This window comes from Clytia hemisphaerica, unplaced genomic scaffold, assembly GCF_902728285.1.
Source record: "Clytia hemisphaerica strain Z4C2 unplaced genomic scaffold, Clytia hemisphaerica genome assembly, whole genome shotgun sequence".
Classification (NCBI taxonomy): domain Eukaryota; kingdom Metazoa; phylum Cnidaria; class Hydrozoa; order Leptothecata; family Clytiidae; genus Clytia; species Clytia hemisphaerica.
In genome coordinates this window covers 1,023,651-1,039,970 of record NW_027103744.1, presented here as the reverse complement: position 1 = coordinate 1,039,970, position 16,320 = coordinate 1,023,651, and the positions used below count along the sequence as shown (strand labels likewise).

The following is a 16,320-nucleotide window of genomic DNA, read 5'->3' as shown; positions in this document are numbered from 1 at the left end:
GTCAGCTAATGAAATATTTAGCCAAAAAGTTATTTCAAAATAACTTGCTTTCATCTCCTTGACATCCATTAAAACATTAATTAATATTGATGGTATATTGAAAAAATTTCAGCACACCTTTTTTGACCACCAGAAATCCGCTAAATGAATAAATCTATACAAATTTATCTATGCGGGACTTAAACCGCAAAAAAATTTAGAATTTTCATGACGCGGAGAAAAAATCTCATCTGAAAGGAATAAAAATTTTAAAATAGAATAAGTGCTCATATTAATTTTTTTTTGAATTTTTTTTTTCTTTGTATCTGATTTTCAAATAAAATAGTGCATGGTGTTGGTTCTTTGAAACTTTAAGGTGAGTGAAAAAATAAGAAAAATTATTTCAAAAATTAACTGCGTGAATATATGAAATTGCTAAATCTAAAGTCTAAAAGTTATGATATTATTTTCTCTTTTTCTATCATTATCTATCTATTCTTTATCCATTAATATAAAATTCGTCAAGATTTCCCCGTAATTTCGATAATTTGTCTGTAACAGGGTTCATGTCCAAAATTTTGAGCGATTTGATAAGATGATACATCAATAACAAATTTAAAGTTTTTAAATCTTCATACTTTATGGTTTGGTTTTTCAGAAAGATGCAAGGGATGACGGGATCGATGTGGGACATAGTGTCCTGGAAATCAAAAGCGAGATACGATTCTGGAAGTGATCAATACACTCGTATATTCATGCCAAAGCTGTTCGTCCTTTCATCTCTGGTCATGGCCTTTAGTTATTTCAATGATAAACTCAACTGCATGGTTAATAGTCGCTTAAACGGATTGAAGGAGTTTGTCCAAGAGACTTGTTGGATTCAAGGCTTCTACATTTACCATGAAATGCACACAAAATTGAATGAATCTTCGTATTACGGAATTCCTGAATATACAGGTTATGATGGGGTAATGAAAACAGGTATGGTTTATCTTCACCTCACTCAGTTAACCTTTTCATCAATTACCATTCTCTTGTGCATGCTTTCCGATTCCTATGCTTAATAAAAAAGCCTCTTAAAACCCTTGGGATTGAGTAACACAAGCCAAAAAACCAGAGGCTTTCAACGAGCTACGACGAGTCACTTTAAAGTGGCTGTAATCTTTGAGCCAATAAATTCAGGTTCCGTTTTGTTTTCGGACATTATACGTAAAGAATCAGTTTCTTCCTTCTTTTCCCAACATTAATTTCATATAAAATATGTAGTGCTCAAAACTACCTTTCCAACGATTTCAAATATTTCTCCATAGGACAACTTTGTGGAACAATTGACCGAGCAGGCGGAATAAATACAAAGTGTACACCTATGACAAAAAGGTATTTTAACCTCCGAATTACTTTGTCCCCAATGAAACTCATTACTTGTTTACATTCTAATTTAATTTGAAAAATCTGCTATTTGAATATGTTCCAAAGAACGGCTACACCACATTTTGATGAATTCTCTTGAAAGAAAAATGTGATTAAAAGTGATACCTCGATGGAAAAATGATTTTAAAGCTTTAAATTTTTGAAAAATCTCGACAACGAAAATTGATTGGTTCAGTTTGCCCTTTTTAGGCTATTTCTAGCCTCTTCCATCAAGGGCAAATGTATCAAAATGCGCGGACTGTCAATGCTTTTGCATTAGATTTCAGTATCTATCTATTTTTAAACCTCCATCTCAAAACAGTGAAATGAGGGAAATTGTAAATTGTAATTTAATAATGTTAATTTCTCTTTTTCTTTGCAGATATTTTCTTCAATACCAGTGGGTACCATTTTATGTTTGCAGTCTTGCTATTCTTTACTACTTTCCCTACCTCATCTTCAAGACGGTCAATGCTGATATGATCTCATTGGTCGACACCGTTGATAATGGCAACATGAAAGATGTTGATAAGATTGCCAACAACTACTTCAATTATAAAATCAACTCAAAACTCAAAATGCAGTTGATTGTTTGGGTCAATCTTGTAATAAAGGTATGTTTCCATGAAGTTACACGATTTTTTATAAGAACTAGTAAATTATGTTCTTAATTTATTGAAATTTTTCAGGTTTAAATTAAGTTTTTAATACGCTTAGTTTCTTTACTTAAAAACTTAAAATGGGTTTGAAATCTGTGAGAATCTCCACATATTTTCAAACCCCACTGGGATACTCTGTGTGTTAGCTTCTGATTTGATTGGTCAACGGATATGATGGATACTTCAAATAAGGCACCCCCTCCCTTGTAGACCCGATAGGACCCCCTTCTCGTTGAAAAATATCTAAAAAATGGACCCTGTCATAAAAATACGGCGAAATTTCATAGCAATTTAAAACTACCCTTAACTCTCCAACGAAAATGACACCACAGAAATTTGAGAGTTCCCAGGTGAGCTCAAAACTACATATAGCATTTATATCAGACCATATCACCAACCTCCTACAGACATTGTCATTACTTCTAAGGAGGAAATTATAACTATATAAAGACGACGGAGTGACTGACGCAATTTGAAAAAAAAAACCATAGCTTTGACCCGTAAAACCTCAATAGCAGAAAAACGCAGATACATAAACACATACAAACAAGAGACGGGTTAAGGATAAGTGGAGAAATCCAGAAAAAGGAGTGGCGCCCTCCCCTACCTTCGGGTAGATAGCTAGAGAAAAAGGGGCCTTTTTGGTCGCCCTAGACTGTGGTCGCAAACTCACCTCACTATATCAGAGCACAGCTCACCAAAGGCATCGCAGTTACTTCTAGAGAAAACAATAAAACTATTTCAACCTTTTTTCAGGTTCTTTTCATCGTCATCAACATTTCTGGCTTTATCCTAACAGACCATGTCATGGACGGACGATTTATCGATTATGGTCTTAACTGGATGAAATGGAATGATGTGCCCAACCATATTGCTCATGACATTGTGAAAAGAGGAACACCAAAACCTGGGGATCATTTCTTGCCCTCTGTTGGAATGTGTGATATCCACGAAGCGCTGAATGACAAACGTGGTATTTACATCGATAAGTAAGTTCTATCATCTGCATTTACTTTCATGGGTAGTTTTGATAGGAGAAAAGTTACGAGAAATCAGGCAAATCGGGTAGGGCGCATTTCTCGTGGTTAAATAACTTCTTTTTCTTTTATGGAAAAATCAGGCAAATCGGGTAGGGTGGGGGGGGGTGGCGACTCGAGGGTGATTTTCCTAACTGTCACCCTTTTGTCTGTTGATCTTGTTCGTTTTTGTTGACCTTGCGAACGGTCTTTGGCTACAAGGTTCTTTCTGTTTAAAGTTCACCCCAGATGGATTTCCGTCCAAACGAAGTATAAAGTGATGCTTTTCCGTTTCACAATTGATTAAAAGCCAGCAAACTTTAAAGAATCTAAGCTCTTTTGTTGGGTAGAAATGTTTTTCTTTCTGTGACAATAACTTTCTCTGACCACTAAAAAGAAGTACGAAATTTTAGCTAAAAGTGAATAACTTACCTTACCTGAGTAACTTATCAACTATAATTTTCTTTAATTCCAGACACAAAGTGATTTGCGAGATCAGTCAAAACATACGGTACCAGTACAACTTCATCATTCTGTGGCTATTCTTTGCTGTTGGGGTTGGCATCTCATCTCTCGGTTTATTGAATGCAGTTTTGAAACTCTTGAAATCTATGTTTTGGATCTATTACTCGATTTACATTGAAGATGACCAATTATCAGACAAAGTCAACTCTCAACTCACACTCAGGGAAATGGAATATCTTGACAAGATTCGCCAAATGGATATGACAATGTATGGCGAAATTCTCCGAGAGTTGATTCGTTACAAACCTAATATTGGCACCATTAGGAAGTTCGCACCTCAAGCTACATCAGAAGCAGTCACTTTGCTTCCATCTGCACCAAGAGAGAACGGCGCTCCCATGCATGCTCTTCATCCCAGGACGCAAGCTCCTCCCAGGATACATGCTCCTGATCCCTGGGGCAGAAGCATCCAATAATAACGCTATTAATCACTTTTATTTTTGGAGTCTGTTTTTGTGTATTTCATTCCAAGTGAAATGAATCTACTTTTAAGAACCTTAATCTCGGTTTGGGTGATCTGACAGCACTTTCGCCATGGTTAACCTTTGCGGTGCATCTTAGGTTTGACTTAAAAAGTGAGCACTAAAACACCCTTGTCTCACAGCCCTGGTGAAACTTTTCCCTATGTAGGGAACAGCGGGGAAAAAAATTTTGATTGAAATCTCAATTGAGATAAAAATTTCGATTGAAATCTCAATTATGAGATAAAAATTTCGATTGAAATCTCAATTGAGATAAAAATTTCGATTGCAATCTCAATGGGGATAAAAATTCTATTGTTCCAAGGTTAAAACATCCAGTGGGGATGGTTTTGGAGTGCATTTCTAAACAATGAATTTCAAAGTCAATTTCTCAGTGGGGCTGAGATTCCATGGCATTTTTCCCACCGGGGACGAAATTTTTGCTAAATTTCCCAGTGGGGCAGGGGCCCCTTCTAGTCTGTGACACAGGGGTGTACTAAATATGAAATTTCGAGTAAAAATAGTGCGTCATCAACTACCTGTTCGAAAATGAATAACGCTTTTTTTAATAAGAATATCTTCTCTAAAAATATCAGGGTGAAAATTGGCCAAATCGTAAAAATACCCAAAGAATACCCTCAAGGGTGAGTTTCACAGAATATGATAAGAATACAGTGATTTTGTACTATTGAAAATTTCTGAGGCAGAAATATAATTTTTCCTCCCGATGTGAATTCAAAAGTCTCAAACTCTCAAGTCGATCATTTCTCATGTTTTTATAAAAGTCAAGCCTAAAAAAAGAAAGAATACGTTAAGAATATTTCACCTTCAATTTTGGCAATTTATTAATAATACTTGACCCTCACACCCAAAGTACACTATTCTTATAAAAAAAGATGTGCACATGTAAATGGAGTCTTAGAGGCACAAACATTTTATTATTTTATTATTTTGCATCATTTTTAAACGTTATTTAGTTCTTTTTCATAAAATAACTGTTTTAGAAAACACAACTTGTATACCGTTTTTTACTGATTCGACAAAACTTTTATCCATGACAAAAGCTTTGTTCCAAAACCCCTTTTGACCCTTAGAGCCCTAAAAATGCTTAATAGACTGTTTAGTTAGAAGGGATTGAAATGAATCATTAACGCCCCTGCCTCAGTGAGCAAAGGAGATTAAATGAGGAAGATTCCGAGGTTAATGGAAATTTTAAAAATAATCTAATTGAGGTGAAAAATCAATTTTCAGCAAGTTCTGAACTTTTGTACTAGCAACATTGACCTTTGTGGAGTGCAAATCTTCAAAATTGACGAAAAAAGCTGAAATTATTGGGATGGGAAAATTATAATTTAACTGATTTTGTTAGACATTCAAAGCGGCTGTAGTACAGTAGTAGACCATCTGGCTATGGTTCACATAGTTGTGGGTTAAACCCCCAGCCGGGTCATACCAAAGATTCTCAAAACGGTACTTGATGCCTCTTTGCTTTGCTTGATGCTCAGCAATTATGAAAAGGATCAAGGGAAAGTGGAGCAATCCAGGGAGAAAGAGTGACGTTCTCCCCTACCTTTGGGTAGATCATAGCTATCGAAAGAGGAGCCTTCGGGTTACCTTCAACTGTCGGACGCAGACTTACTTACTTAGACATGCAAATGTCTCAATTTCGTACCCAAGAACATATATTGTTGTTCAAAATATTTCTTCAATCGACCACTTGCTGGTATTTGCTATTTAAAAATCAAACCTCTATATATAAGGTCATATGTTTTGCGGTCTCTTTAATGAATTCTCATCAGCGGATTTTAAAATGATATTTTGATAAAGTTTTTTATGGAAACTTGAATAAAGTCAAAAACATTATATTCAATATTCAATATATGTTATTACTTCAGAAATTAATTAATCAAATTTGATGAATAAATTCACTAAATATACTGAATCCATAGGATGATCTTGTATCAGATGAGTTACTTTTTTGATTTTTTGATACATTATTGACGCGAAAATTTATTTTTTTGACAGGCCAGACATCTTTTTTTGCGAATTCAAGTGTAAAAACTTGCATTTTTTTAATTCTTCCTAGTAAAACATCTATAGATTGCGGAGTCGTGAATTCTTTACAGTTGAAAGGTAAGTCATTGGCTTTCAAACTTTTTCAACCTGATTTTCCTTTCTTCCCGGGGGGGGGGCAGCTGGGCAAAATGACCGACGGGTATGTGCGGGCCCTAAGGGTACCTTTTCCAAGATGTTTAAAATGCACTGTAAGGGTCGGAAAAACCAAAGATGCACTGTAAGGGTAGAAATTTCAGAAAATTCTTGAAAGATCGAGATATTTTGCCCAAAAATGCTAGAATTTTGACCATTTTTTGCACGAAAAGGATTGAAAATTTGGGGGAAGATGCACTCTAAGGGTATGATTTTCATCGAATTTTGCTGCACTGTAAGGTTGCAATTTTGAAAGCCAATTTTCGGCCCGCACATACCGTCAGTCCGCAAAGCCAGTGCCCCCCCCGGGCCTTTCTTTAAAAATCAAAAAGCCGATACAATCCCATATCTCTAGACGATCCTATGGTCTACACAAGGTTACTTAAAAGTGAATGATAAATTTGAGAAACATAGGTATGTCCACCCCAGTGTTTACTGTGTTCCAAAATGTCGTTATTTCTTCCCGTATACCTCTGATAACGTGTCAACACTCCACCCATATATAGTTTCCCGCGTGTTTTGTACGTCATTAGCGATAAGTAGATAATTTAATGAGATAAGGCTCGAATGGAAGATTGATCAGCAAAACAACTGTTAAAAGTATGAATGAATGTGAGCTTCAACTACTTTTAGGTACAAAATGCACGCCTTAACAGAGTCGGTATGGGAAGTTATAACATGGAAATCAAAGACGCCTTACGATGCCGCCAGTGATCAATACACTCGTATATTCATGCCAAAACTTTTCATCATCTCATCACTCGTAATGGGTTTCAGTTATTTCAATGATAAATTAAACTGTATGGTTTCATCAAGGCTCAACGGATTGAAGGAGTTTGTCCAAGAGACCTGTTGGATTCAAGGATTTTACATTTACCATGAAATGCACACAAAATTGAATGAGTCTTCGTATTACGGGATTCCCGAATATTCTGGTTACGATGGGATAACGAAAGCAGGTATAGTAGTTTTTCTTTAAGTGGTTGGAATAAGTTACATAACTTTTTCCATTGTATTTTCTCTTATTTCGCCCAAAAGTGTGTGTCCCATGATTTCTTTTTTTGATTCATGGGATAAAAAGTGAGGAAAATACCCCAAAAAGACGCTGATTTTGTCCCTGGGACACTGGAGCAAAATTCGTTCGATTCAATTTTGCTCCATTGTCCCAGGGACAAAAGTGAGAGAAGCAGAAATGTTTTTAAAAGAAAATGGGATGGAGACACGAAAAAGCGTTTCAGGTTGGTGGGATGGAGCATGTTGCATTAACGCGAAAAAAAACTTCTCGTGTCCCTTTATCCTTTAGAGGTCTTTTGTAATGTAATCGTTTTTTTTTCAGGACAATTATGCTCTATGATAGATCGTGCCGGTGGAATGAACAAAGCGTGTACTGAGATGACTAAAAGGTAAATCGGATAAATCTATAATACATAAATACACATTTTACCGTAGCCATCAATTGCCCCGCAGGAAGTTTTGCCATACCCTAAAAACCGTCCCAGTCTTTTTTTCGCGACTAAAGACAATGGAAAAAGCGTAAAAAAAGGATTGGATCGAGTTTAGGGTGGTAAATTAAATAATAAAGTGGCACGCGCCTGACCACGCGACTACCGTCGAAAAGGTGTATATATGAATATGTAAAAGAAATGTTACAGCTGGCATTTTTCAAAGGAATCTTCTCGTTTTTCCATCTCCGTTTTTCCGTTTTTCTTAAACAATCACTTTCCCAGCTTTATATAGAGTTATGTTTGTATAAACCAAACCAGTATCTTCTTTGATGTCCTGATATAATATTTCGGTGAATTGCTTTCGGAAACCCCACCTTAAGTCTGTTCTGACTGTTATGCTGTTCTAGAGAGTGGAAAAATGACCCAGCTCGAAGTGATAATGCTATTGTTTGAACAATACTAAACAAAATTATTTGGGTGCAATGAGGGGAGTTATGATGAGGGACCTGGAGGACGTGCCGCTGGTCAGGGACCCTTTTTAGGCTGTGGAGATATCTGAGAGGGTCCCAAATTTACAAATTTTCAAGATCTGTGTCTGACAGGGTCGACTTTTGGTATTTTTTGACAAGTTTCAAGGTGAAATTAGAAAATCTTTCAATTTTTCGTCGACTTTTAGTAATTTTGACCACATTATAAATATTCATATCGGACAGGGTCCATCTTTCATACTCCAGCGGCACCCCCCTCCACGTCGGCCGAAAAGATCAGTGCGCCCCTGGGTTTGGTAACACCCGCATTATTTGATCAAGATGCTTGCAACCAATCGAAAGTCAATTGAATGTATCATGATTTCCAAATTCGATAACGACAATTATCTATTGCAAGCGAGAAAATTTATTTTGTGCGATGATTTAATTAGCCTATCTCTATCCCAACACGCGATTTTTTGATCACTCGGTGTCGAGGAAAAAGCCGTGGTCGTCTGGTACAGGCTATGATTTAATTATCATCAATTAACTAATGCCGTTTAATAGACCTTATCGGAGTTTTTGATTTTTCTAAAAAAGCGATGCATTGTGGGATTCCGAAACAATAGTATTACAATAGAAATCTCTTAGGAATACCTCCGAAACAATCCCACAATCCATCGCTGTTTTAGAAAAATCACTCCGATAAGGTCTATTCTATTCGATTAGTTTGACGCTCCATAGCCATTGAGATTGTCAAATTGTTTTCATTTTCTTTGTTTCAGATTCTTTCTACATTATCAATGGCTGCCGTTCTTCGTCTGCAGTATGGCTATCCTTTACTTCTTTCCTTATTTGGTGTTCAAAGCCGGTAATAGTGATATGATCTCATTGGTGGAGATCGTTGCAAGCGGCAGCATGAAAGATATGGATAAAGTGGTCAACAATTACTTCAATTATAAAATCAACTCCAAAGTCAAGATGCGTTTAATTGTTTGGTTCAACTTCTTTGTAAAGGTACTTTTTTTATGTCAAAATGAAAAACAAGATTGTAAAGGAGACTATTCTTCATCTTTCCTGATAGCGAACCATATGAATTAAAGTTACTTATTATTGTTGACTTACTTAAAAGCTGAGAATGTGACAAGAGCGCAAATTCATGTGTAGGAATACACAAAATTATATAACTGCAGTCAAAACATGTGATTACTCGAAAAACGTGACGTGATTTTATTCCAATATTACTTGCTTTGCAACAGCTGATAACTTCATTAGTGTCAATAAATTTGAACGAATCAGAAATAAATGTCATGTAGCAAGCACATAAAAATTCCGAATAAAAGCGTGATTTGTCTTCAGACTTTTAATTTTGCACCCTTCGACTTCTCTTTCGTTTAGATTTTGTATATAAGTATTAACTTTACTGGATTTTTTCTCACCGATTACGCTATGGACAGTTTATTCATTGAGTATGGAATGAATTGGTTAGAATGGAATGATGTGCCGAACCATATTGCTCATGATATTGTGAAAAGAGGAACACCAAAACCTGGCGATCATTTCTTGCCCTCTGTCGGAATGTGTGAGATTCATGAACAGTTAAAAGATAAACGTGGTATCTACATTGATAAGTAAGCGTTTTTTATATGCTCGTTAAGCTATCAACCAAGGGTTGAATTAGACAACAAAGATAATTTACCATTGTTAGAATGGCATCAAAGTTATAAAGTCTTTGCTTTTGGTGCGCTAACAGTTACATGATAATACATGTCCCTGATAAGCTCGAGTGCATTCCCCTTGTGATGTAGGCAGGAGACCCGTCCTGTATTTTTATAATCTGATGTATACAGGACGGGTATGAGCTGTGAGGCAGATTTCTGGTTCAAAAAAATTACAGTGAGAAATTCGAATTTAGCGCTGTCCTCACTTACTGAAATAAAAACCAAATTTCGGAAGTTGCGTTTTCTCTAAGAAAGTGTGACCAGTGAAAGAATAATAGAATTTGATTGGCTATGTTTTCAACCGTCATTAGGATCTGGGAAATTCAAACTCTCAGCCCATACCATGCTATATATTTCACCATTAGTATATAAAATAAGAAATCATATCATGGATCTTCAGGCTACTTGTGATGTTAGGATAGAGGGAAAAGGTGTATTGTAATGGCCCTTGGAAAGTCTTTGGTGATTCGTATTTTGACTTTGTAATAAACTCCCTGACCGTAGAATTTATATCTTGGTGGAGGGACAAACAGAAACAATAAGATTTCAACGAATTCTCTATTTATTCAGTTTTGTAGCAGAGCATACTGATATTCACATATTAGACTTCAATTGTGGTATAAATGCTTCATTTATTATTTTCAGGCACAAAGTGATTTGTGAGATCAGCCAAAACATTCGATATCAATACATTTTCATTATTCTCTGGTTTTTCTTTGCTGTTGGCGTTCTAATATCATTTCTTGGGCTCTTTCATTTTCTATATCTGACTGGCAAGTCAATGTTTATTGTTTACAACCCATCTTGTTACGATGAGGAGCTCTATGAGAAAGTCAGTGAACAGCTCACACTACGAGAAGTTGAATACCTTGAGAAGATCCGTGTGATGGACATGACAATGTATGGTGAAGTTATACGTGAATTGTATCGTTACAAACCTGGTCTCCAAACCATCAAAAGATTCAATGAGTCAGCAACTTCAGATTCCGTCAGTTTGATGCCGTCTGCGCCGAACACGGCACGTTCGGCACGTACTCCCCGCACGACACTCTACGACTCAAGAGATGCAGGAACTCCACGAATTATGGCAGGTGTTTAAAACTTTTTCAAAGATAGCAAAGATTAGGAGATAGGTATGCGCCATAACTATATAGGACTAGAAGTAGTAGAGTTATTTCCAAAACTCGAGTTATTTGGGAAGATGAAATGATACACATAACATTATTGATTTATTGAATATGGATTTTACAATGGATTTTTATAATTTGAATTTTTGTTTCACCTTATACTTTATTGGCATTCACATTATGTATATTGTAATATTTGAAAATTTTCTATTTATTTTAAAACATCTAAAGTTATTTCAAAATATCATTACCCTAACTTGACAAGAACTTATCCATTATTGCGAGGGTGTAATTTTGAACTTGTGTGATATTTTCAGTATTATTCTAACTGATTAAATTTTTTGTTTTTTTTCAGTCTTTTTATCCTGAGTCCTTCTTACTCACGTCATAGACAAATAGACAAGAAAATGAAAAGGGGTTAGTCTCCATGGTTCTTGCCATGGTTACGCTCTGATTTTTCCTTATTTGAAACTTGGCAATAAGGAATAAATATCAGTTAGAAAATTATTTCTCAATAAAAGTTTTGGGGTATGAATAATTCAGAGTATAGGCGTGAATGGTGTAAACCAAAATAACTGAATTCGTGAGTTTTTTGAGTGACTCTTTTATGATGTTAATGATTTTTCTTTCTCACGAATAATTAATTTTTGACCTTCCGAAGAAGGAAGAAGGTATAGAAGAATTTTTATTTATCATCCTTAATCACATTGAGCTTGTTGAGGGCGTTGCGTCAAAATGCACGCCTTAACAGAGTCAGTATGGGAAGTAATAACTTGGAAATCAAAAACACCTTACGATGCCGCCAGTGATCAATACACTCGTATATTCATGCCAAAACTTTTCATCATCTCATCACTCGTAATGGGTTTCAGTTATTTCAACGATAAACTCAACTGCATGGTTTCTGCACGATTACACGAACTTAAGGAGTTTGTACAAGAGACCTGTTGGATTCAAGGATTTTACATCTACCAAGAAATGCATACCAGACTCAACGAATCTTCGTATTACGGGATACCTGAATACAATGGTTATGATGGTGTAACAAAAGCAGGTAGACTACAATATTTCTTTCCTCCTCAGTTCTTGTGAATTTTTATCAAACAACCCTCGAAACCTTCTTCAACAACGTCCCAGGTGGGAAATTGGTTAATCTTGCTGGATTCATCACCACCTGGGGAAGTCGCAATAAATCTTTAAACTGCAAACTTACTAGCATTTGAATTGCAAAATCTTAAAACACCCCCTTCTCACAGACCGACTGGGAATCCTTCCCACTGGAAAAATTGGCCAAAATATCGTCCACGGTGGAAAATTATCTTCAAATTATAATCAAATTAGCCAAATTTTTCCATCCCATTGAATTTTGAGAACAAAAGAATTGAAATCCCCATTCATAAAAGATATGTGAATATTAATGCCCATCGAGTTTTAGTCCGTTATTTTTTACCCAGTGGGGGCTGAAAAAATCCTACCGGGTCTGTGAGAAGGGGGTATCTTAAAACAAGAATTCCGATTCCAATTAGATAGATATTCTTCACTGGGTTTGTGAGACAGGGATGTTCCCTCCAAACAAGTCTAAATTCACCACTAAAACTGATTTCTTTCTTCTACAGGTCAGCTCTGTTCAATGCTCGACCGTGCTGGTGGTAAGAATATAGCATGTAATGAGATGACGAAACGATACTTCCTTCATTACCAATGGCTACCTTTCTTTGTCTGCAGTATGGCTATCCTCTACTTCTTCCCTTACCTTATTTTCCGTGCTGGGAACAGTGATATTATCTCATTGGTGGATCTAGTGCTCACTGGTAACATGAAAGATGTTGACAAACTTGTCAATAATTACTTCAATTATAAAATCAACTCTAAACTTAAGATGAGGATTATCATATGGTTCAATTTGGTCCTGAAGGTAAAAGACTTTCTAAAGTGTTTTCAAAATCTCATAACTCTAGCAAGAAGCAGTCTATTAGTATATTATGACCAACCCCCGGGGGAGATACTTAGGAGAAATTGGGACCAGGGACGTGCCACTGGCCAGGGTCCCTTTTCTAGGCTCTGAAAATATCTGATAGGGTCCCAAATTTACTAATTTTCAACATTTGTACCTGACAGGGTCGTCTTTTGGTTATTTTGGACAATTTTCAGGGTGGAAATTAGAAAAATTTTCAATCTTTTGTCTATATTTCGTCATTTTTGCCACTTTTCAGGATGAAATGGGAAATCTTTTTCGATTTTCCTTCCGACAGGGTCCCAAATTTGCCAAACATTCGTATCTGACAGGGTCCACTTTTCAAACTCCAGTGGCACGTCCCAGTTGGCCGTCAAGGTCCAACCTTTAAACTAGGATAAATCTTTCTTCATTTTGTCGGCCTGTAGAGTGGAATAAATTGGCATAATAAGAGTTTATAGTAATGCTATTTCTTCGCTTTTGAATATGTACAGAAATGTCCAAATCATATAGTGTCTTTCAGTTTCCAGATCCCTGCTACTTTACATTTTTTTATTATAAAACACCCGTCTCACATCCCCGGTGTGGATAAAAATTCTATTGTTTTGTTCCCGAGCTTAAAATATCCATTGGGGATGATTTTGGACGGCAAATTGTTGTATTGAATTTCGAATGGGGATGAAATCAAAATCAATTTCCCAGTGGGGCTGAAATCATGGGGTATATTGTCCACTGGAGACGAAATTTTGGCCAAATCTTTCAGTGTTGCTGGGGTCCCAGCGGGTCTGTAGCACAGGGGTGCCATAAACAAGTGAGAAAAAACCGGTCATTATTGTATTTGTTAACCGTTTCCGTCAGCTTCGATTGATTTTTAGCGCTTTATCCAGGAATTTCTGACGTCAGAAATAAAAATTGAGAGAAATGATATCAACGCATTTTTTTTTTTTTTTTTTTCATTTGTTCCTGGATTTTAAACCATTGCATTTTTTTAATAAGTCACAAATTTATTTGGATATACATATAATAGAAATCAAATATATTTTAAGATGAAAAATCTGAAAAACAGTGAGCAATGACCAAGAGGATATCAACGCATTGTTCATTTTCCTTTGAAAAAGTGACGTCAAAATGAATTTTCCTAACGACGGGCAACTCTGGGAAGTGTAGGCCCGTCGTCATGCAAAAAGAACCAATTGCATTGCAAGAAAAGCTGTGTAGCCCGCTTTGAAAAAGTAACCGGCTAACAATCAATAATACTATTAGTCTTTTTCCTAGGATTTGTGCATCTTTTTTTACACGTTATTATCTAAAAAAATATATACTAAAATGCAAATCCCTATAAAATAGACTAAAACTGGAACAAATTTGCTTCCCTAAGGATATTTGACATATGAAGGCTCAGTACCAATTCTTTTTTACTTTACTCATTTTCAGTTTCTTTACATCGGTATCAACTTTGCTGGCTTCTTTCTGACCGATTTCACAATGGATAGCCTTTTCATCGACTACGGTGCCGCTTGGTGGGAATGGAATAAAGTACCTAACTCTATTGCGCATGACATTGTGAAGACTGGTATACCAAAGCCTGGAGATCGGTTTTTACCTTCTGTTGGTATATGTGAAGTACACGAAGCTTTGAATGATAAACGTGGAGTTTATATTGATAAGTGAGTAGTCTAGCTGGATCGCTTGAGAAAAACTGTAAAAAATGTTTTTAAAAATGTGTGTAATTAGATCGGTTTCAAAATATTTCTTCCCCATCTTAATTGAACCTCATTCATTAGCATAGGCATCAGCTTTACAGTGTTTTCTGATAGCACCAGATGATACGTTGATACCAATCTTACATCTCATTGGTAGTGTAAATAAAGCCTTGGATACACAGTGATGAGGTTGTTGCTGAGGAAATGATTTTAGCATTTTAACCTGCCAAAATCTTGTTTCCTTTTTCAACACAGCTACGCTACTTTATTCTCATTTCTAGTCTTTCGTAGAAAAGCACGGACCTTACGAGATCGCTTAATTTAGTATCATTTGCCTTTACGCATATCTTTAGCTTTGGCTTTGCGTGCAGAAAACAACGACGACCTGATTTCATGTCACCTCAGGTTGTCTTAGCTCTGTTTTTCTTCAAGTGTATTTTCAATCTTGTATTTCAGACATAAAGTAATTTGCGAAGTCAGTCAAAACATTCGATACCAATACATTTTCATTATCCTCTGGTTCTTCTTTGCAACTGGTGTTCTCATTTCAACCCTGGGGCTATTCCACTTAATTTACTCCACCCTCAAAGCAATGTTTGTAGTGTACAATCCGACATGCTATGAAGAAGAACTACGTGAGAGAATCAGTGAACAGCTCACATTACGAGAAATTGAATACCTTGAGAAGATCCGTCTGATGGACATGACAATGTATGGTGAAGTTATACGTGAATTGTATCGTTACAAACCTGGTCTTCAAACCATCAAAAGATTCAATGAATCAGCAACTTCAGATTCTGTCAGTTTGATGCCATCTGCGCCGAATACGGCACGCACTTCCCGCACCACATTATATGACTCAAGAGAAGAATTTCTTTCAGATTGAATACTAATGTTTTGTGGACTAACAACAATTTAAAACATAATTGTTTTTTGGAATATTATTGACCTTGTTTCAGTTTTTACTTATCATCGTAGTATTATATTAATATATTAACTCTTCCATCATACCATTCTAGCAAATCCCACTTTTTTTGTTCTGCCGTAATTTTGATTAAGTTCGAGTTCGAAAATTTGGCACGGTTGAAATAATGGCGTTATTGAAAAAGTATTCGATCTACAGTTAGTACCTCTTAGAAAGTAAGGGTATTATACATACCCTAAAAAAACAATCATGGAGTGAAAATCATAGAGTTTGAGATCGAGGTCCGGTCTCCTTTTCCCCGAAGGAGAGAGATGACTGCCTATTCCAACCACGCTTCTTCACTTTCCAACTCCGACAGACGCGACCCTAAGCTAAAAGCCACAAGTATTAAGACCCAATTGTTTTTTTAAATTGTTAGATATGAAGTTTTGAAATTTCTAAAAATGGGTTTTTACAAGATTCTCATATTAAAACTCTATTGTTTTGTTGTTAAAAGTCAAAAACTTTGGAAGATGTTTAAGCAAAAGGATTTGGAGGTTTTGCTTAGGACCATGGGAAAAATGAACAATCTGAAGATCTCAAAACGATTTAACTATTCTTTCAGACGAAAGTCGATAATATTAGGCTGCACACATCCCAGCAGCATTGATTTTGATGTAGGGGATGCGTATCGTGTAAAAAATTCTCGACCGAGAGCTACCCCATTCTTTGCGGTAACCT

General features: G+C 36.1%; 4 protein-coding genes across 6 annotated transcripts in view; all 4 read left to right on the top strand.

Moving 5' to 3' along the window:
• Positions 1-4,271, top strand: part of LOC136805334 (innexin inx1-like) — a 44,929-nt gene extending 40,658 nt beyond the window's left edge. For 2 of the 3 annotated variants that reach the window (XM_067061924.1, XM_067061925.1), the window contains exons 2-6: positions 638-960; positions 1,290-1,356; positions 1,772-2,003; positions 2,805-3,037; positions 3,540-4,271. In XM_067061924.1, coding sequence (XP_066918025.1) covers positions 642-960; positions 1,290-1,356; positions 1,772-2,003; positions 2,805-3,037; positions 3,540-4,005 — 1,317 coding nt within the window. In that variant the 5' untranslated portion in view covers positions 638-641 and the 3' untranslated portion in view covers positions 4,006-4,271. Of the gene's footprint in view, positions 1-179; positions 356-637; positions 961-1,289; positions 1,357-1,771; positions 2,004-2,804; positions 3,038-3,539 lie in introns of those variants that run through there. The other variant, XM_067061923.1, reaches the window with a different exon arrangement.
• Positions 4,272-6,895: 2,624 nt separating this feature from the next.
• On the top strand, positions 6,896-9,271 carry LOC136805360 (uncharacterized). The gene is made up of 3 exons (XM_067061947.1): positions 6,896-7,217; positions 7,595-7,661; positions 8,956-9,271. Exons 1-3 carry the CDS (start codon positions 6,899-6,901, stop codon positions 9,269-9,271), a joined length of 702 nt encoding a protein of 233 aa, XP_066918048.1. The 5' UTR covers positions 6,896-6,898.
• A 283-nt stretch (positions 9,272-9,554) lies between these two features.
• On the top strand, positions 9,555-11,083 carry LOC136805333 (uncharacterized). The gene is made up of 2 exons (XM_067061922.1): positions 9,555-9,801; positions 10,537-11,083. Exons 1-2 carry the CDS (start codon positions 9,620-9,622, stop codon positions 10,988-10,990), a joined length of 636 nt encoding a protein of 211 aa, XP_066918023.1. The 5' UTR covers positions 9,555-9,619; the 3' UTR covers positions 10,991-11,083.
• Positions 11,084-11,634: 551 nt separating this feature from the next.
• Positions 11,635-15,658, top strand: LOC136805332 (innexin inx3-like). The gene is made up of 4 exons (XM_067061921.1): positions 11,635-12,072; positions 12,635-12,933; positions 14,407-14,639; positions 15,132-15,658. Exons 1-4 carry the CDS (start codon positions 11,754-11,756, stop codon positions 15,559-15,561), a joined length of 1,281 nt encoding a protein of 426 aa, XP_066918022.1. The 5' UTR covers positions 11,635-11,753; the 3' UTR covers positions 15,562-15,658.
• The last annotated feature ends 662 nt before the right edge of the window (positions 15,659-16,320 follow it).

Coding starts and splice junctions, on each gene's coding strand:
- LOC136805332 (XM_067061921.1), top strand. CDS start 11,754: ATGCACGCCTTAACAGAGTCAGTATGGGAAGTAATAACTTGGAAATCA. Junction 12,934..14,406: donor GGTTCAATTTGGTCCTGAAG/GTAAAAGACTTT, acceptor ACTCATTTTCAG/TTTCTTTACATCGGTATCAA. Junction 14,640..15,131: donor CGTGGAGTTTATATTGATAA/GTGAGTAGTCTA, acceptor CTTGTATTTCAG/ACATAAAGTAATTTGCGAAG.
- LOC136805333 (XM_067061922.1), top strand. CDS start 9,620: ATGGACAGTTTATTCATTGAGTATGGAATGAATTGGTTAGAATGGAAT. Junction 9,802..10,536: donor CGTGGTATCTACATTGATAA/GTAAGCGTTTTT, acceptor TATTATTTTCAG/GCACAAAGTGATTTGTGAGA.
- LOC136805360 (XM_067061947.1), top strand. CDS start 6,899: ATGCACGCCTTAACAGAGTCGGTATGGGAAGTTATAACATGGAAATCA. Junction 7,218..7,594: donor CGATGGGATAACGAAAGCAG/GTATAGTAGTTT, acceptor TTTTTTTTTCAG/GACAATTATGCTCTATGATA. Junction 7,662..8,955: donor TGTACTGAGATGACTAAAAG/GTAAATCGGATA, acceptor TCTTTGTTTCAG/ATTCTTTCTACATTATCAAT.